The following is a 22,200-nucleotide window of genomic DNA, read 5'->3' on the forward strand; positions in this document are numbered from 1 at the left end:
CCAGAGGGATTATGAGCAGTTCCTCTTCCAGAACAGTGTCCAGGTCACTATATGATGCTGGTGGACTCGCTCCTCCAAAACACCTCAATAATATTCAGATCTGGTGACTGTCAGACCATGGGAGATGTTCAACGTCACTTTCATCTTCATCAAACCCTTCTGTCACAAGTCTTGCTGTGTGTGTTGGTGCATGATCATGCTGATACACGGTTTGAGCATCAGGTGCTCATGATCCTTCAGAAGGGTTTGGTAGTTCTCGGCAGTGTCGTGTCCATCAAATACAATCAGGATTGTCATGATATTGGAGCTCAAACCATCACTGATCCACCCGTGCTTCACTCTGAAGATTGGCCGCCAGGCATATGTGAAACCTCCAACATTAGCCAGTGTTTCAGTTTCATTGTCCAACCCCTGTAGATAATATAACTATGTTCATACACTCACACAGTTGCCTTTACTTAATTTTTTTTATGTAAACATATTCCACATATAACTGGGTTACGTTAAAGGGTTAGTTCACCCAAAACTGAAAATTCTGTCAGTATTTACTCACCCTCATGTTCTTCTAAACCTCTATGTGTTTATTTGTTCTGCTGAACACAAAGGAAGATATTTGTAGGAATGTTTTAATCAAACAGATCTCATTCCCCATTGACTACCATAGTAGGAAAAGAAATACATACATTATATAATTAATTACTATTATTATCATAATTATTATAATTACTAACTTTATAGTGTTAGGTGATGTTAGGGTGTTATAGTTATATATGCAGGATTTCTATAAACTTTGCATATTGTATCAGACATTTTGTCTCAGAAATGTATAGACACATTCATTTTTTTTTCAAGAGAAAACATAATTTGACTAAACCTCAAATGATATTTGAAAGTTGTTGTTTATGTTACAACCATTTTATGAAAGGACAACACAACATACAAGCGGTTTTACAGAAAACATTCATGTAAAAAAAATACATCAAACATTTAAAAACAAAGTTAAAAGTATTATTCTGAAAGACAATTTGGAAGCCACCTGTTATATCATTATTAATATGTGAATATTTCATGTGAGAGTTATTACAAATTGAATGGATAAAACACCAATGCATGTGCATTTAAATAGTGCACTGGAACATTTACAAGCAATATTTTCTGTCCAGATTCTAATGCATCATTATGATTCAATCCTCTCTCACTGAACACACCTCACATATTAACACTCAGTGTGTGTTTTGTTCAAATGTAAATTTCATTGAGGAATGTTGCTGTTGGAGGGAATTTAAAGACCTGATGTTAATGCAAACACATGGAAAATGACTCAACCATAAAAACACTTTGGCATGAAACACGTTCAGTTCAAATGATTTGAGTTTATCATATAAACCATCAAATACATTTGGTAACACTTTATTATACAGTGCCCTTGCTACATATGTTACATGTACTTACCATAGTAATAACAGTAAATTATGCATAATTACATGCAATTAACCCTCAACCAAAATCCTAATCCTAGTTTACTCCAATAGTAAGTACATAGTTACTTAATATGACTCCATACTTAAATATACAATTACACTGTAACAATGACACCTTAATATAAAGTGTAACCATACATTTAAATGAGATTTTTAACATAAAGATTTGGGAGAATGTAACCTAAACTTTGATGTACATTATACATGTATAAATGATGTCAAACGTTTCATAAATGTTTTGCAATTACACAACGGTCTGTTCTTCAGCACATCTACAGAAGCAGTTTTGAATTATTTGGCATTGCAGCTTTTGCAGAGAATCTTTGTCCCGTCGGGGAAGAATCCAGCGCCGACCAGAGACACCGAACACTCAGAACACTTAAAACACGACTGATGCCACTGACGATCCTCAAACGACACGTACTTCCCTTCTCCAAAACCTGACAACAAGATGGAGAGGAGTTTTCAAAATCTCTAAAACAACATTATCATCATTTCAAATGAGCATCATTTAAATTGTTCATAAACATTGATAATGACACTAAGTCTGTAAAAGTATGGCACAATGTGTTAAAGAATTTTAAATCAAAATATCCAAAAACCACTTGCACAATGTTTTATATTTCTTTCAATTGTGTACTTACAATATCCTAAATGTTTTCCAAGAATTTGTAAATTCAGAGAAATTTTAAATAGTGCCTGTCACGACCCTGTTTATGTGACAACGGTCTCTTGTCTCTGTTATCAGCTGAAGGAACTGCTAATGAAGGACACATTAACACACACTGACCTGTGATGGGTTTGTCGCAGGCGACACACTTTTGGGCGTACAGGTTACTGAAGCACTTCACACAGAATGGATCTTCACCCTGAGTTGTGAAAGGCTGTCCGGCCAGCTGGACTTTACAACCCGAACACAAGAAACATTCTTTATGCCAGGGCTCGTCTCTGTACGTGACGCCACCCTGAACCAGGATCTGTAAGAGACGACACCAGCAGAAACACTGTCAGCATACAACTTACAGAGGTTGACAATGAAGTAAAAGCAAAAATACTCAATATTTAGATTCATCTTCAGATATGTGTAGTTTGCACTCTTAAAAATATATTATTTTTTTTTACGCATTTTTACGGAACAATTTTGAAGGCAAGACACATAAATATGGTAAAAATTACCTATAATAAATATCACCATACTTTCTGAGTTGATTGAATACATTAAGAATTCTTAACATTTTTGTACGTGTTCAGAAATATTGTTTAAATAAATATGCAAATGATGCATTATATAATTAGCTATTCACTCATTTGCATAAAGCACTCATTTGCTATTCACTCACTTGTTTCATTTTGTTGACATTAAAATTAAAGGTTTTTAAATCGAGCGGGGATTTAGGTTTTCTCTTTTTATCACTCCATACATCAGCAAATACAGTCAATAAATACATTTTCACCAAGTTTTTAAGAGTAAATTGTTGCATAGTATTAGGGCAAATGATATATGAACAAACCCATCAGTGAAAAACTTCAGAATATAGATATAAATAAAATTGTCATATTTGGTGTATGTGATAAACTGGAGGAAAAAAAAGCAACTTTTAAAGATTTGATTTGTATTTGAAATCTTCAGGTAAAGTACTATTAAATAAACACTTAAAAGTGTATTTTGGATGTTTATTTCCATTGTTCTGAAACAACATGTTATGAAAAGCCAAAAAAGGCTAAAATCTCAAAATTGACCAGTGCATGAAAAAATGTTTTTGCCTTAAAATAACTTTTTATTAATATGAAGAATGTTCTAATAGCCTTTTTCCACTATAAAGAACCTTTTGCACAATGGAAAGGTTTTATGAATGTTAAAGGTTAATTCCTTCATGGAATCATCGTTTATTTTTAAGAGTGTCAGTTTTCCTCTCACCTGTTTGCAGTGGGCGCAGCGGGGGGAGAATCGTCCCTCGTAACAGGGCACACAGTAAAACTCGTCCTTATCTGGGATGAACGACTGTCCGCCGATGGGCTTCTCACAGCCGCAACACACAAAACATTCCTCGTGCCACGAGCAGCCTCCGTACTCCAGCCGCTTACAGCCTGTGAGAGATCGAGTTCAAACTAACCGTTAAACACTTCATCTGCAGTGAGAGTGAGCAGAGCAACACGACTAACCAACACGAGTAGTTTACTTCAAAAACTTCTGAAAACTTCTGAACAAATCTTTTTCCGAATCAATTCGTTCATTGAATCAACCAAATGACTCGAAAAAAGATTTGTTCATTTTGATCAACGAGTTCGAACAGGAGAGTCACGAACACGTATCACAGAACAGAGCAAGGCGAACATTTGTGCTTATCAGTGTTGTAGTACTCGAGACTCGGACTCGTCTCGGACTCGGTCTCGAGACCATATTTTAATGGTCTTGGTCTTGTCATGGACTCGTGTCCATTTGGACTCGGAATTGACTCGTACTCGAACATTTTTTTTTTAGGACTCGGAATTATTCCCGAGTCCACTCGAGTTCAATTAAAAATATTTTTCATGATTATTAATGTATGTTAATAAAATATTTCTTTAAATTGATTGACACGCCCAGTGATTGGTGATTTTCTATTGTGCAACTGCGCATGACAAATTGTAATAAAATTACTTTTAACATCACCTACTATGTGGCCTTTTTACCCTAAACTGATCATATTTTTAAACTCTAAGTAAATTCAGTAAAAAAAAAAAAAAAGGATTTCTCTAAGTAAATTAAAGTAAATTAGGTAATCAACCCTCACTGGTCTCGGTCTCGACTCGGACTCGACCGTCTCTGGTCTCGGACTCGACTCGGACTTGACTCTCTATGGACTCGGTCTTGACTCGGACTCGACTCTCTCTGGTCTCGGTGTCGACTCGGACTCGAGTGAGGTGGTCTCGACTACAACACTGGTGCTTATAAAACTTAAACTTTGTTATTTATTTTTTTTAATGAGCGATCGTTTCGCTTGATAAGACCCTTATTCATCGTCTGGAATCGTTTAAAGCCATTTGAACAGTTTGCAGTTTGTAATGAAACTGTCTTTTGGACCTTGAACTGTTTGATACCCAGTAAAGTCCATTATATGGAGAAAATACTGGAATGTTTTCATCAAAAACCTTAATTTCTTTTCTACTGAAGAAAGAATGACATGGACATCTCGGATGACATGGGGTTGAGTAAATTATCAGCAAAAGTTTTTTTTTTTTAAATGAAGTACTCCTTTAACTTCACGTAAGAAACACAATGCAACTAGTGGGACAGTATCTTTAATGCTGTGGGCCTGATTTAGGTCTTGGACATCTTGTTCAGATACATGGCATCAAATACCAACAGATAAAAAAATCAAAACCTGACAACCTCTGCTAGAAATCTTATAACAGGCCATGTTTGGAGATTCTGTAAGAAGGAATGTTCTTATCAGATGCTAAACTTATCAGGCACATTTATTCATAGTGTGATCCCCCCTCCCCCCTCCAATAAAGGGTTAGATTTTTGCATTTAAAAAAAATAAAATATCGAAAGGATAAACAATGCATATTTATTTTTTACAGCCATCTTTGATTTACCAAGGGGCAAATAATTCTGAACACACACACACACACACACACACACACACACACACACACACACACACACACATATATATATATATATATATATATATATATATATATATATATATATATATATATTAAAGTTAAAATTAAAAGTAAAATGTATAAAAAAAAATAAAAATAAAAGCATAAATTGAGTATACAAATAATATTAAAATAACAGAGGCACACTAGATTCAACTCAAAGATAAGATAAAGTAAGCCACAGAACTGTCATTTTGATTTCTTGTTTTTTATTTAAGAGTTAAACATGATCTCATATCATTTCTCATTTTAATCTGGTTACATCACTGTGAATGTGCTTGTACCTGTCAGCACTGGCTTTCTTCTATTCTAGCACTACAGGTTCTAGCTCGAGTGTTTTATTGTGTTGAGGGTGACTGAGCATGTCTGATAAGTAATTAGCCTTTAAATGCAGAGAATAACTTGTGTGATGTCACGCTACAGTCCGTCTAACACAACTCCATTCACACAATTGAACTTGAACTGCCCTGTATCTACACAAGCCTCCCGAGTGGGTGAGGCGTGCAAAAGCTGTGGGCTGAAAATTCCACAACGGCTGGTATTTCAACAAAATGCATCTGGAATCTGGAAAGTTGCAGATGTAACTTACAGGTTCGGTGGGAAAACGCCACACTGGCTCACCTGATCTCTGAGAATGGGCGTGAAAATGAGCCCAGAAGGGGACTGAGACGGCGGATCTGTTTCAAATGAACGAGGGAGGAGAGAGCTGCCACTTTCAGTTTGTAATTTTATCCTTCTGGAACTTTCAGCATCTCTTATTTCTCTCTGAAAAGCTCCAGAGAGACAGAGGCGGGCGGCCGAGTGTAATTATGGGTAATGTAACGCCCGCGTGTTGGCGTCAGGCCTGGAGGCGTGTGTGTGTGAGCGTGGCCGCAGGGTTTTCTCTCTCAGCTGAGTGTGTCTGTAATCGCACTGTCACACATCTCTACTGCTGCACCCTGACGCCCAATCAAAACTCATTAACTCGGTTTCTGCTTTAAAGGGCAGGGTGAGACACACACTTAAACTTCATTTCCTGTCGGATTACATCAGAAAGGTTTTATATTTGTTGTGTTTTTGTTTGTAATCTATGCAATCTGGTACAGTCAATTACATGCAATGATGTTCACAGTAATTTGTCTGCAAATTCAAATCTATAGAAATATATATATATATATATATATATATATATATATATAAATAATAATAATAATTATATATATATATATATTAGAGCTGGGCAACTGTTAATCGCATCTAAAATAAAATTTGTGTTTACATAATATATGTGTGTGGTGTGTATAATTATTTTGTATATATAAATACACACTCATGCATGTATATATTTAAAAAATACTGTATTTGCATGTATATACTTTATATATATTTATACAGAATTAATATTATATATAAATATAAATATTTGATATTTTTCTTAAATATATACATGCATGTGTGTGTATTTATATATACAAAATAGTTCTACACACTACAGACACATATATTATCTAAACACAAACTTTTATTTTTGATGTGATTAATTGTGATTAATCGTTGCACAGCCCTAATATATATATATATATATATATATATATATATGTGACTTTTATAGAAACATTTATTTCTATGTGTAATAAAATACAGTATAAATAGTAAAATTGTGAAATATTATTACAATTTAAAATAACTGTTTTCTATTTGAATATATTATAAAATGTAATTTATTCCTGTGATCAAAGCTGAATTTTCAGCATCATTACTCCAGTCCTCAGTGTCACATGATCCTTCAGAAATCATTTCAATATGATGATTTGCTGCTCAAAAAACATTTATTATTAATATTGTTGGTAATAATGTTGAAAACAGTTATGCTGCTTCATATCTAGGCCCATGTGGAAACTGTGCTAATTTTATTCTGGATTCTTTGACGAATAGGAAATGTAAAAGTAAAGCATTTATTATTGTAATATTATTAATCTATTTACTGTAACAAATTTGAAACCTCCTTTCTGCATAAAAGCATACATTTATCGTTTATACAATCATACTGACCTTTTTAATTTTACAGTATATATAAAAAGAAATGTAAACATATGCATACCTGGCATCACAGTCTTGGCGCAGGCCACACATTTAGAGGAAAGCTCATTTCGGTAACACTCGTTACACACCAGGACGTCTTCCTGACGGGTGAACGGCTCGTCGGCCAGAGAACGGCTGCAGTGTGAGCAGCGCAAACAGTGTTCGTGATAATAGCTCTCCTCATAATACAGCTCCTGAACACAGACAACACAAGAACACAAAGATATAGATTCAGTAACTGTAAATTATATAAAAATATTCTAGAAAACCATGTGGAACTTCGTTTATTGGATTTAGATCTTGTGACCATGAATGAGACTGACTACCCTGGATACAGTTCAATTAAATCTATTTAATCACAGTTACATGATCAAATTTTGGATCACAGGTCACTGGAAAGCTGAACAAAAGGTGAAAGGAGGTGACACAGCTGGTCGTGCAGGAAGTTCATGTTGAAGCAAAACAGATCTTGCTGTTCTCTGTGTCACTTCCACTACCATGAAAGGAATTGTCTGCGCTATGAAAACATGCTTTACTATCGTCCACTAATCCAAGCTCTCAAAGATCAGACGGCTAATACTGAACACAGAACAGAAGCTTCTGTTTAACCTCCTCATGTTTGTCTTCCCGAAGATCTTCCATGAAAAAGTCACTGTAAAGCTGATTTGAATTGTATAAAACTCTATATAAATAAAGGTGACTTGACTTCTGAAACCCAACAGCCCGTCACATGTGACCTGTGTATAATAAATGACGTCCTTTAAGCCGAATGACCCACAAATCATCACGTCTCCAGATGACTGATGGAGAACGAGGGAGAAAAACACAGAAAGAGAGAGAGCGTGTAGTAGTAGTATTTATGTAGTGTGCTTTTCTCCCAGTGGATGTGTAAGTCAGACGGCGAGCGGCGAGCGCTCTGTTTGCATTGGCCGTCTGTCGCGCGGGACCGTGACCAGCTGTGAGAGTGGAAATCTATGACGAATTATACACACATACATCTCCTGTGTCTAGTATATGGAATGGATTTATGCCTGTGTGTGTAAACTCACTGAAGAGCAATCATAAAACACACGAAGACACATCCAAATACAACACAGCACAAGTGGAAGCAATTGTTTAAAAATACTGAGGAAGTTTGCAAGTCACACACACACACATAAGAACACTTATGAAAAAGTTCCACCACATCTCAAAGATGCTCTATTGGGTTGAGATCTGGTGACTGTGGGGGCCATTTTAGTACAGTGAACTCATTGACATGTTCAAGAAACCAATATGAAATGATTCGAGCTTTGTGACATGGTGCATTATCCTGCTGGAAGTAGCCATCAGAGGATGGGGACATGGTGGCCATAAAGGGATGGACATGGTCAGAAACAATGCTCATCATTTAAACGATGCCCAATTGGCACTAAGGGGCCTAAAGTGTGCCAAGAAAACATCCCGCACACATTACACCACCACCACCAGCCTGCACAGTGGTAACAAGGCATGATGGATCCACTTTCTCATTCTGTTTAATGTTCATTCCATGAATATCTCAACAGAAATCGAGACTCATCAGACCAGGCAACATTTTTCCAGTCTCCAACTGTCCAATTTTGGTGAGCTCTTGCAAACTGTAGCCTCTTTGTCCTATTTGCAGTGGAGATGAGTGGTACCCGGTGGGGTCTTCTGCTGTTGTAGCCCATCCGCCTCAAGGTTGTGTGTGTTGTGGCTTCACAAATGCTTTGCTGCATACCTCGGTTGTAACGAGTGGTTATTTCAGTCAAAGTTGCTCTTCTATCAGCTTGACTCAGTCGGCCCATTCTCCTCTGACCTCTCGCATCAACAAGGCATTTTCGCCCACAGGACTGCCGCATACTGGATGTTTTTCCCTTTTCACACCATTCTTTGTAAACCCTAGAAATGGTTGTGCGTGAAAATCCCAGTAAATGAGCAGAGTGAGAAATACTCAGACACCAACAACCAATCACCTTTCTTTCCCATTCTGACATTCAGTTTGGAGTTAAGGAGATTGTCTAGATCAGGACCACACCCCTAAATGCATTGAAGCAACTGCCATGTGATTGGTTGATTAGATAATTGCATTAATGAGAAATTGAACAGGTGTTCCTAATAATCCTAGGTGAGTGTTTAAATATATACATAAATAATTTACATATAGAATTACAACTACATCTAAAATGTATTGTAATTAATCCTTTTCAAAATGATGTTTTGCAAATATATATGAGTCAACCTATGAATCTCATAAGTGAAACACTCACGCGTGCGTTGTGTTGGATGAGCTCTTTGCACTGCTCGCAGGTGTTTGCGTACAGCCGGTCGTAACAGGGGACGCAGTGAGGAACGTCATCCACCTGGATGTATTTCCTCCCGTACAGAGACTCCTTACATCCGTCACAGTCAAACGCTTCTGACATGACGCTCCGCTCCTCTCTGATTCAGACAACACAGCCAGCGGATTGAGATGCTCTCTAGTCCTAAAGAAAAAACAGATTTAAATAGAGTTACCTTTGAGTAATTATCTGCGAGGCTTCCCACATCAGAAACAATTATACAGTCTGTAATCAGTGATGAATCTGTTTTGATTCGGTTCAGCATTAAATCCTCTATTGGGCACGAAGGTTTTTAATTAAATGACTGGAGAATATAAAACACTCAATATGTGAAGAAAGAGAAAGAGAGAGAGACACGGAGAGACACACAGAGAGAGAGAGAAACAAAGAGAGAGACAGGGAGAAAAAGAAAGATACTCTAGGGATCTGAGTGTAGTCCATTATCTCTGATTTAATGGATCAGATGGTCATCAGGATCCAGTGGGGAAACAAGCGGTCACATTCTCTATGCGTGTTAAATGTGATCATGACCGACGTCCACTGTGTGTGTCATGGACAGAGCGTGAGAATAACCAGATTCCCACACTTAAAAACTCACGGAATCTCCGAAACTAAACACTTAACTTCTGTAATGTGATATATTGCTGAGTAAAACAAGATATTTAATGAGAAAACAGGGCTGGACGTCTTTTAACATTGAGAATTGATTGGATCTTTAAAAAGTGTTGGAGAGGTTGGTAACTCAGGGGGACGAGAGGTTTCTTCAGTCCCTGGCCCAAGTGTGCCACAAAAGGGAAGCCAAAGCTTTTCGATCACCCCTTGTTAGCTGGCTGCAGATAGGTCATAAACCCCGCCCTCTCCATGTAATCGAATGGGACACAAGCCAAACTTCAAATCATTTCCCCCAAAGATGGTTTCTGTCATTTTTAGCAGTTCTCATCATGTAGTGATGTGTGCAGTGCAGTGATGTCCCAAGTGTTTGCTTGTGCCCAAGTGACCATCTTATTTTTCCCAGTCTATGCCCTGGCCACAAGCTCTGGGACCCCTCTCATGGAGCAATCGCCCCCTCAAATATGAGATGTCAATCTCAAGGGCATATTTATAAAGGCATATTTATTCATGTAGCACATTTTATAATGTAAACATGTTATGTAAGATCAGTTCAACTCTCCATGAGAAACTATGCTTAAAGAGGCTACATGCGTTTCCTGAAATTTAAACTCGCGACTGACACCTGTGGCCAAAAAACAGAACTGCTCTCGCAACGGGCGCTTTTACGTGCACACTTCACTAGTCATCTGCTGCAAGGAGGTCAACATTATGTTTACAGAGGTAAGCACATTGTTTGAGATAAAGTGTTCTGCTTGCGAGTGTAGGCTATTTGCTGACTAGCGGTGGTGGCAGAGTGATCTGAAACGTTTAACATGAACGTGCTTGAGACAGCGCGGGAAAAGTCCGACCCGACAGAAAATAGGAAAAATAGGATACAGGCTTATAGACCATTTCACAAGATGTAAACAACACTGGTCCAGAAGCACTTCCTGTTTCAGTTTTTTAACACTACATAAAAGCTGGGATAAAAAACAACCAACAGAACATTTAAAACTGAATCAAAAAGTTAAACAAACATCTTTAAGATGTTTTCTTTACATGTGAAATAAAGAAAACAGCTACAAACTGAAACAGGAAGTGCTTCTGGACCAGTGTTGTTTACATCTTGTGAAATGGTCTATCCACAAGTTTCCGAGGGGCGCTCATGTAAAAAATAAAGTGGGTGAAACTTCCGGTGAGGCGGCGGAAGTAGCATTCCAATGGTATTTTGTGTGTTAGTTAGCGAAGAGGCTAGCTGTTTTTCTGAGAATTATTTTACTATTTAAAGACGCCAATCTTTATGAGAGATGTCGTTACGGAGCTCAGGGACAACATGCGCTGTTCGCGGTTGTATGTATAACCGGACTAAACTAATTTAGTGGCTTAAACGTGATTGTTTTGAACATAAGCTGAAAACGAAATCACAGTGATCCTACCAACGACTGAAGTTTCCATCAACCTCCCAAAAGACAACGAATCATCCTGTGTACATTTGTTTAAATTCTTTATATTCTATAAACTCTATCAGCATGTGTTTGGCTGTTCTCTACTGATGTTACACCTAAACTCAGGATCAAAGCCTGTGTTGACAGAATACCAAATGTGCCAGTTAATGTATTCAAGTAGCACATTCATTTATAATTCTGAATAAACTCCAAAGCACAATGACTAAGTGTGTATTTTTTATTTTAATTGTTTGTCAGCTCGCACAACTGTCTGTCAACATGCCTTGATGAGTATTGATTATTAGTAATGTTATTATAAAACTCCCAATCAACTACTGCGGAGGGTAAAGGCACTGTTATTTCACCCTTTTTAATTTCGTTGAGGTTGTGTTCCCACATCGTTAGCTAGTTTGGATCGCTATAACTTGAATGACCGTCAACTGTTGAATGAACGAGTGTCAAGCATGTCAAGTAGCGCTTTGTTTACTTCAAACCGGAAGTCGCGCCCACTTTTGACGCAAGGCCTCATGGGGCGTAGGAAACTTGTGGATAGACCTTTCTCACAACTTCCGTATTTGTGACCGGAAATACGCAATTGTCGTGATAATCTTCTTCCGCTCCATTCATAACAGATAGCGCCGAAGGCAACTAGCAGTGAGAGTTGTTGCGTACCGATCTTTTTGGTTATTCCCAAAAGCAGCCATACCTGTCGTTTTCATTCCTTCCCTCGTCAGTTCCCTGTCGATGAAGTTCGAAGGAACTGGATTCAGGCAATCTGGCGGGATGTTATTGATCCTGTGATCTTCTGTACTTCTCATGTCACCATTCACTAATAAGCCGTCATTGTTTGTTTATTTTTTGTTTTGTGTATTTTTGAAGTAACGTTAGTTCATGTTCAACTTTATTGAGATATTTGTATCCAGTGGAATAAGCACATAAAAATATACACCACAATATAAAACAAGATAAATAAGAACACACAACTGTGGGCTACATATTCATTTAAAATATTAATATATTACCATTCTGAGTATTTAACAATCTGAGTGTACAAGGGATAAATGAATATTTGTATAATTTTTCTTCATCTTTGATCGTTCTATAGCAACAGCAGTGCAAAAAATTCAGGAGAACTGTTGAATAAAACTGACAGACTTCTTTCTGGTATTTACATCAAAATGCAGTTTATTGTAAATAATACTCCCTAAATATGAATAACTTTCCACACACTCCACCTTCTTACCTTTAATGAACGTATAGCTATCGGGAAGAATGAGCTTCAGTTCTGAAATCAATAGTCATATCTTTGGTCTTAGATACATCAGCTGCAGACAAGCATCACCACAGCATTTTAAGTCATCAACAACTGGACCATGACAAGTTTACATTTTTTCGAAGTTTTGAAGACTCTCTGATCAATTTTCTCCTCCCAGAGTAGGTTTTTCTAATGTGTCGACAGTTGACGGGAACTCCGTTTCCACAACGATTACGTATTTCCGGTTTTTGTGAAAAAGGTCTATAGGTGCACCCACTGTGAGCGGACAAGGTGTCAGTATGCTCATCAGGAGACGTTTTAGTCATAAATGGTAAAATAAAAAGGGTATTGTTACGTTTATTTTGGGGAAAAAGCTGCATATAGCCTCTTTAATTGCAAACTTTTATTTTGAAAAGTGAGTCAGCGACATTTGGCGGAGGTGAAAGACTTTGTTTTCACGGGTGGTGGTGATGGCACAGTGGATAAGACACATGCCTTTGTTGTGAGAGACCCGGGTTCGAATCCACTGTGATACACCAATGTGTCCCTGAACAAGACACTTAACCACTAGTTGCTCCAGAGGCGTGCGACCTCTGACATTTATAGCAATTGCAAGTCGCTTTGGATAAAAGCGTCAGCTAAATGTACTGTAAATGTTAACACCCTGCTCTGGGGATCTACTTGCCCCTTTCCATGATTTATACCCTGATGTGCACACTTATATGGGTTTAAATTCAGTGGACAATGTGTGGAAGACTATTAAGACATGCAATGAAACAAGCTTGAGTTCATCTCTCGTCCTGCTCTCCTCTGGCATTCTTTGTGGGAGTCGTTCTGATCGTAGAGCATGCGGATCTAATGAGATGTATACCACTCCCCGAGGGTCAGGAACATCACAACTCCCTTTCAGTGATTTCACATTCCCCCCCTTCTTCATATCCTGTTCTCACCCCCAAACGAGTGAACGGCCTTGTAAATAGCTCAGATTCCCCAAAACCATCTTGTTTTTGTTGAGAAATGACGAGAGCAATGCAGTACGGGACTCTGAGTGACTCCTATATAAACACAAGAACATTCCTTCATGAGGTTTACCAGTCAACTGTTTGGACACATTGTCATATCATCATTATTTTCCATATTTTACAATAATAGTTAAGACAGTAAAACTAACACAAATGGAAGTATTGGAATTATGTAGTGACCAAAATATGCTGCTGCTTTGTCTGGATTCCAGTTCTGATCATTCTGGACATTCATCAACAGATGCACTCTTATCCTAGGATGTATCCTGGAACTCAAGATTGAGTTATATATAATGAAAAATAATTAAATAAATATATAAATAATTAAAATAAAGTAATAAATTAAAATGAATCACACACATATAACATTATTGAAGGAGTTTACATGTTTGATGCACACTTAATACTGTGAAAAGAGAAAAAAATCTCCTACAGAGGAATAAGAGAGACAAAATGTGTAAGTGTAAGATGAAGATAATGCACTGTAAAAAATATTTTCAAGATTTGTTATCACAATATATTTTCTTTTGTCAAATCAACTTAAATCATTTATATAGTTCAGATAACATAATATTTTGAGTTTCTGATGATTAAATTAATCTCCTTCATTGTATTAACTCACTTTTTCCAGTTCAATCAACTTAAAATTTTAAGGCAACCAGGTTACTTACTTTTTTAAGTTAAACCATCAATATTTTTTTTTACAGTGTGTGAGATTCATTCTGACGGTTTCCAGATCATAGGTGACACATCGTTCCCATATACGCAGACATTCCAGTCTTTGTGTCTCGTATACGGTAAACGTCTAACTGACAGCTCACTTCATGACTCACATGTCTGCACATCTGAGCCATTTAATACACCAGTTTATTTCAGTGAAAAGAACTGGAAACGTTAACACACGCCACAACATATCTGTGCGTTTAGCTCATTATTATTCAGCAACTAAAACTGATCTGATAATCAATAGATCAAAACATTTTACTGTTTTTTTTCAACTGCTTACACACAAAATCATTAAACATGACAGATTTCAAACACATACACTCATTGATTTACTGAACACCAACCAATCCTGGCTTTAGAATAGGCCAAAGGTCAAGTTATAGGTTTTTGGGATTGTGTAATACTGTATTCACAACCACAAATGCTTATAGTAAAAAAAAAAAAAAAAAAAAAAGTCTTGCTTTTGTTTACCGTGAATTTTTCAACATCTCTCTGCCACACTGTAAACAAATCTTGTTGGTTTAACTTAAAAAATGAAGTAACCTGCTTGTTTGCCTTCAAATTTTAAGTTCATTGAAATGGAAAAAATGAGTTAACACAATGAAGGAGAATGATTTAATCATCAGAAACTCAAAATATCATGTTATCTGAACTACATAAATGATTTAAGTGGATTTGACAAAAGAAAAAATGTGATTACAAAGTACTTTCAATGTTGTATAGAAATGTACAGAGGAGCTCATGAAAGATGATATATCCAAAAATATAATTTTAGACAAAGGTGTTTGCAACGTAAGACAAATGTTTGCTTTTGAGATGTCTGTGATATGTTAAATGCAGTGCTTCGTTTTGCAAGAGATGCGAGACATTTTGCAGTTTGTGTGTGTAATTATTGGATTTGTTTTGAAATAAAGAGGCAAAGCTTTTAAAATGTGTGTGAGCATTTGAAAAAAAAACTGTAAAAAATGTAACAACCAATCACAGATAATCTGATCAGATCATTCAGACAGACATGCAGACTACAAAACTGATTTAATTGCATTTCAAATCCCATTTTCTGACCACATTTATTTATTCCACTCTTTCTAAATACCCCTCTCCCCTAAAGATCAAACCTGATTTCATCACAAAAGAACGCTATATAACTTGTCATCCTGCCATCTAAAGCAGAGCATTGGCAAACAACTAATCAAATACATTCCACAGCATTCCCACATGATTAAACCTGCCTCCACAAGGTGCAGATTAATGACTTTGCCTAACAAGGAATATTATCCGATCCACATGAGACCATCTTAGATGCCTGATGCGTCCCATCCAAAAACAGTACGGACTTACACAGACCCCATGCAATGGCAAATCCAGGAAGGGCGACTCTGTTCTGGTTCCACCTCATATATTCCCCAAGCCGCAGGTCTTTAAAGAAACACGCTGCTAAATGGTCCTTAAAACCGAACACTAGAACAACAAAAACTTTCTTTGAAAGTGGTTTCCACATGTATTGTATATGAACTCGAGTCCAGCTTATTCAATGCCTCATGTGTTATGAGAAGAAAATATAATGAACCCCTAATTACTCACACTTACTGAAGCAGACAGTACGTTATTCAGCAATTGCAAAAGTTTCCAACCCCATTGTTCAGAGGGTGGAAAATTAACCAGCTGGTTAACTGTGTTCTGTGTGTTTGTTTCCTGACGTCTATGAGCCAGTGAAATGATTGCTATATTGAACACCTGCGGGCCAAATGTCAGTGTTATAAAACATTCCGAAGCCATTCTAAATGAATCCATCGACGTATTAAACATGTTGTTTGTGGATTTTCAATTCATCCCAGATTTAGAATACCACAAAACGTACTCAATGTCCACTTGCGTGTAAACTTGTAGTTAAACTTACATTGCCCATATTTCTGACAGATGTTCAGCCAGTGAGTTTCTAATTTTAGTTTGGGAGTTTTTTTTTTTAAACAGCAGAAGGAATTTTTTTTATTAAAGTAAAAATCTCATTCTCTCAAAAGTTTCTTGACTCAATTTAAAAAAATGTATATTTATGCCAAAAAGTTTTTATATAATGAGAAATGCATTATACTTTCATGTTAAATATGTCATTTCATTATTTTTTTCAAGTTATAATGTATGTTTACAAACTGTTTAATTCATAAAATGTAATTTAAATGAAATGCGAATTAAAAGAAAATTAATTCATTAAAACATTAAATCCGTAAAATGACCCCATGATGAAACCCCTTAAAGGTTCTATATTTAAATAACCTGACATGCCCTTTAATGTTCCATATATATAGTTAGTATAGTTACAGTATTTATTTTTACAAATGTTGCAGCCGACTTTGAGTCAGACTTTGAGAAATTGAGAAACATTCTGAATGAATAACACGAGACATGCAAAACGAAGAATTCTGTGAAATGAAGCAAAGCAAAACTTAAAGTGCAAATTCCAGTCTGAAGAATAAATACCAATTTGGGTTATGAAAAAGATGTTTAGTTCTGAATCTAATATCTTGGTTGAGATCTTGGGAGGGCTGTTTATTCGTATGAACAATGTGTCTTCCTGCCACGGGACATGTTAGAGCCAGCTTCAGATGTTTAGCAAACAGCACAGTCATCATTTGATGCTTATTAAACATATCTATATGCCAGCAGGTTTTATTATGTGAGAAGAAGGGATTACATTGCTTTCCTTATCCAGTCTTTAGGCATTCCCTCACAAAATTTTCTCTTCTATCTACACTGAGACAATAAACCTGGTCCAGAATCACTACATTTGATTGGTAAAACAACTATATGCTGAATATAATGGACTTATAATTCAACAGGTTTTTGACCTTAAAACGAATGATTTCGCACATTCTTCAACAACCACAAAATATTCAAAGGAATCATCATATGCAATATGCATAGCAATATTTAATCAAAAACAGCCACTTAGTCAACATAGCAACACCATAGCAACACCCTGGCAACCACTCAGATTACATTAGCCCTGGCATAGCAACATGATAACAACTAAACACCTAAACACCATCTCAATTGTAGGTTGTTATCTAAAACTAAATGATAAAAATGAGATTAAAGTTAAGAAAACTTAAATGAGGATTAGAGATATTGCCTTGGCAACTAACTGAAATAAAATTAGTTTAAACTGAAAAATGCTAAAACTAAAAAAATAGTAATACAAAAAAATGATTAAATCACTAAAACTTAAACTAAAAAAAATAATAATTAAAAAATTAATGAATACTAATAGTATCTAACAAAATAACTTTGGGTATAGCTACCACCCAATACCTTAGCAACACCCTGGCAACCCCTCAGAACACCCTAGAATCGTGGCAGTGAGTGTAGGATGGGAAAGTATTTCTAACATTAAACTTCTCACATGACATCAGATTGTTTTAAACACTTTCATGACAAATAAACAAAAATAATTAACAGAACTATTCTGATTTTTTTTTACAGAAGAAGATACAATATGAATTAATAATTTAAGAATTATTACAAAATTTAAATCAAGCCAACCTAACATTTTACGTTCAGTAAATACATTTACTTAAAATATTTAAGATGAATTAAACAACAACAAAATTAATGTAACAAAAGGGGTCATGACATGGATTTTTAAAAAAATGTTCCTTGAGGTTCAAATATAATGTTAATAAAGTTTTTTTTGCACACACATATAACAAATATTTACGCGAAAAAACAACTATTTTCTACCTTCATTCTAACCCGTGTCTGAAATGATCAGCGGCTCCTTTAAGACCTGCTGTCAGTAAACAGCCACTGTGATGATTGGCTAATGTCACAGCATAGATGACAGTATCAATGCCCACTCGCTATTGAACACGAGTGAGTGTTTTAAAAACGTTTATCCATAGAAAACCGTAATTTACAGAAAAGGTCTGTGTCACGTCACAGATTCCACAATAGGTGTGTTCCACTTGACCATAATTAGACCAATCGGTGCATGACTTCAAAATAGCGAGAGCGACTAGAAAGCAGACTCTATTTTTGGAGCTTGCTTAAATAAGAGCTTTGTTTATAACGGGAAGGACGTTTTAAAGGACAACTCTGGCGCAAAATTAACCTTTGATCTATTAAAACATCGGTACCTAGTCGACCGTTCTCTGAGATTTGTTTTCATGAAAATCGAATATAAAGAGTTTTATCTCTAAAAACGGGCTAACAAGGCTCAAAATAGCCCAACACTAACACGGTAACATAATGAGGGTCCCTAAACAGTCTTGATAAGTTGAACCACGAATGACGTGCCAAGTGAGCTGAACTGTATGAACGGCGTTCGTTGTTCGACTTATCGAGTCTGTTTTCCAAAGATGTCTCCTGTCTGTATCCACGAAGTGGACTGTCTTTATAAAAGATCTTCTTATTAAACGGTCACGTACAAAGTTCTCAATGCTTCATTTTGCATGTAGGGACCCTCATGATATTACTGTGTTAGTGTGGGGCTATTTTGAGCCTTGTTAGTGGTATTAACTAGCGATTTCTTTGTACTTATTATATGCCCCCATATACTAGCATTATATGCTAAACAGTTTTTAGAGATAAAACTCTTTACATTCGATTATCATGAAAACAAATCGACTAGGTACCAATGTGTTAATAGACCAAAGGTTCATTTTGCACTGGAGTTCTTCCTTTACGCTATGAAACTTGTGGGATGTTTTAATGGTTTAAAGACCTCGTATGTGTCAAAAGATCAAGGCAAATATGATGTCTCATGTCACGACCCATTTAAAAGCTGTCTCATTTGTCTGTAAGCCTAGTGTTCTTCACTGGCATGTGTCCAGCTATTGTCTCTGTCCTGTACCACCCTGTGGGAATGCCACTGTGGTCAGGGCCATGGTTGGAAAGAATGTCATGGTTACCAAAAGGGCAAACAAAGGCATTTTTCTTCCTAAAAATGGCACATTCCACTCTTCAGGGCTGAGAAAAACCAGACGGCGTTCTTAGAAGACCAACATTTCTGCCATTTACTCACGGAGAAAGATTACGCACAGCATTCCAGTTTTTGGGCCAACTAAAAATATTATGTGGTCACAGCCCCCCCACCTCCACATACACCCATCCGATCAGACCTTATAACGACGTGCTTGCTGGATGTGAGTGGAAATATAAAGATTGGTGCCAAATTCGCTGTATGTTTGGAAATTGCTGGTTGACATCATACACTTAGATGGTGGAAAAAGCGATGTGTGGACAGACACCACAGTTAGCTTGCGGATAGAGAATGAATGCAGAAGTTAGTCTTAATTACTCTTTTACAAGCCATATTTACCCTGCTCTATAAACAAGCATCACGCTTACCTATACTGGCGCCTTCCCATAATGCCATGTTCCATCCACGCCTGCCATTACAATGAAAATAAATGAGGCGGCTTTTTAAAGAGAGGTCAAAGTTCGTGTTTCAGTATGTAGCAGTATAAGGTCAGATATTCTACACAAGCAAACAAATGTCGAATGCATGCACTTGGTCCCATAGTACATACTTAATGTGTGTCTTTTGGTAATGCACCTCTGGACTCAAATTGGTGATAGATTAACTATTAAAAAAACTGTGCCATTAAAAATAGACAATTTACACTTAGACACCAAAGCGATTCTATTGGTGGACAAAACTTTATGCACTTGATTGTGCAGCCAAAATGTCTTTCGCATGTATTGTCTTAATTATGTTAATGTCTATTAAATTAAATATCATGTTACATTTTTATCTGTCTGGGATTGCAAAAGAAAAAGGTGCATTAAGTCAATGTGAAATTAAAATTGACCCAATTTCCTTGAGTGTAGTATGCTACATTAAATTAAATTAAAATTACATTGAAATATTGTATTGCAATAACAACATATTTGTCTGATTTTTATTCATGGGCTAATAGCATAACTACAATAAACGTCATTATCAAACGACCAGTATCATAAAAATACTATTTTAATTTTTGATAATATTTTGAGTTCGATTTTTATATATAAAATTTTTTTCACTTTAGTGGTGTTTTTAGCTTATGCATGCCTTAAAGTTGGTCCTAAGAAATCCCAACCTTCAAAAAGACTTCATAAGGACCTAATGTAGAGTCCATTCTTTGAGTTTTTGGGTAGTTCTTTTATCATTCATCTGCATGATAGTGTGATTAATTTATGGTGGAATTTATGTGGTGGAAGCGCTTTTCTATTCATCAGAGACAGTATAGAAATCTTAAAACTCGCGCTCCATCTATCTTACTCAGCAACAGCGAGTGTCCACAAAACTTCATCCCTTAAATTTATGTGCACCAGGAATGAGCACCACAATTCCCCTCATCCAACTCCAGACAGTGACTACAATCTGCGAAATATTTCTGCCATCCCTCAGAGGAATCTCTATTGTTTTAAAGCAGCTTCATTGATTCATGAATGTTTAAAAAGCATTTTATGGGTATAGAAGTACCTTGGTAAAATCATTTAGTATCATGTATATAAATACAACATGCCATTACCACAGTGCTTTTTATAAGTAGCCTACTTAAAAGGAAATCTGTAAAAGACAAAAGACACTAGGGAATAGAGAGGAGTGGGCCAATTCCATCTTAGTACTGGTGAGAAACAGAAACACATGGATTTACACTGTGTGTATGTATGTGTGTGTGTGTGTGTGTGTGTGAGAGAGAACTGCCTGCATTCTGGACAAAAATAACTCACTTTTCAAGCGGCCTTTGTCGCCGAACCCCTGGGGTGCCACACACACACACACACACACACACACACACACACGAAACTGTCATTGTTTTATAAAAATTGTAAACTGTACTACTTTGAGTCTATTCCAAATGACTGTACCACAGCTGAACTGAACAGCACGACAACAGCGACAACTGCTCCCCCTCTCTAATATTAAACAAATCATTAATGAAATTAATAGTAATTCTATTTTTTTTTATATGATTTAAAATGTTTACTACATACTAATACAACAAACAGTAACATAACAAAATATACTGAACTTAAAATGATTATCATCAACTAATAAATAATACAAACTATTAAGAATAGAAATTAATAAAATATAAACACACACGGGTTCCTGGGACTAATTAAATACACAAATCACACCCGAGTTTCCATAGAAACGGATAAATCAGGAAAACAGCAAAAAGAGTTGCTGAACAGAAGACGTTATGAAAAGACAATATTATTATTATTCAGCTTATAAAACTGAATAATTCTGTTTTTTTTAATTAATAGTGTCTACCGTAATTATTTGACATCTTACCGTGGTATTGAAGTGTCCAGCTGATCTGTCCCTGTGCACAGCCTATTAAGTCTGTCTGTGAGACACACAGTGGTGTTACTGCAGTTTTTCCCATGAAACACACACACACACACACAACTGATCCTCCCACTGGGCGAGACATTTCCACCCTCAGCCCTCCCACATCTGACACACACCACGATATTTAAACCTTCAACAGCTTTAAGTTGATTCTTCAGCCTGTCCAACATGGCAACATGGAATGTCTTTCTGAAATGTAATAACTTTACGGAAAACCCCACACACTCGCCACTTAGACATTTTACTCATGGACAATACATTTTGTTAACGAGTTCACA

General features: G+C 36.4%; 1 protein-coding gene across 2 annotated transcripts; it reads right to left on the reverse strand.

The window, feature by feature from the left end:
- Positions 1 to 880: 880 nt before the first annotated feature.
- Positions 881 to 21,996, reverse strand: fhl3b (four and a half LIM domains 3b). 2 transcript variants are annotated; one of them, XM_089122538.1, is made up of 6 exons: positions 21,863 to 21,996; positions 9,467 to 9,682; positions 7,216 to 7,390; positions 3,400 to 3,569; positions 2,272 to 2,458; positions 881 to 1,921 (listed from the first exon to the last, which is right to left on the reverse strand). In XM_089122538.1, the coding sequence occupies exons 2-6, from the start codon at positions 9,620 to 9,622 to the stop codon at positions 1,773 to 1,775; spliced, it is 837 nt and encodes a 278-aa protein (XP_088978664.1). In that variant the 5' UTR covers positions 9,623 to 9,682; positions 21,863 to 21,996; the 3' UTR covers positions 881 to 1,772. The 2 variants fall into 2 exon arrangements, with proteins under 2 accessions (XP_088978664.1, XP_088978665.1); XM_089122539.1 differs by lacking the exon at positions 21,863 to 21,996 and adding an exon at positions 21,292 to 21,314.
- Between the last annotated feature and the right edge of the window lie 204 nt (positions 21,997 to 22,200).

Source organism: Pimephales promelas, chromosome 18, assembly GCF_988280905.1.
Source record: "Pimephales promelas chromosome 18, fPimPro1.hap1.1, whole genome shotgun sequence".
NCBI lineage: Eukaryota > Metazoa > Chordata > Actinopteri > Cypriniformes > Leuciscidae > Pimephales > Pimephales promelas.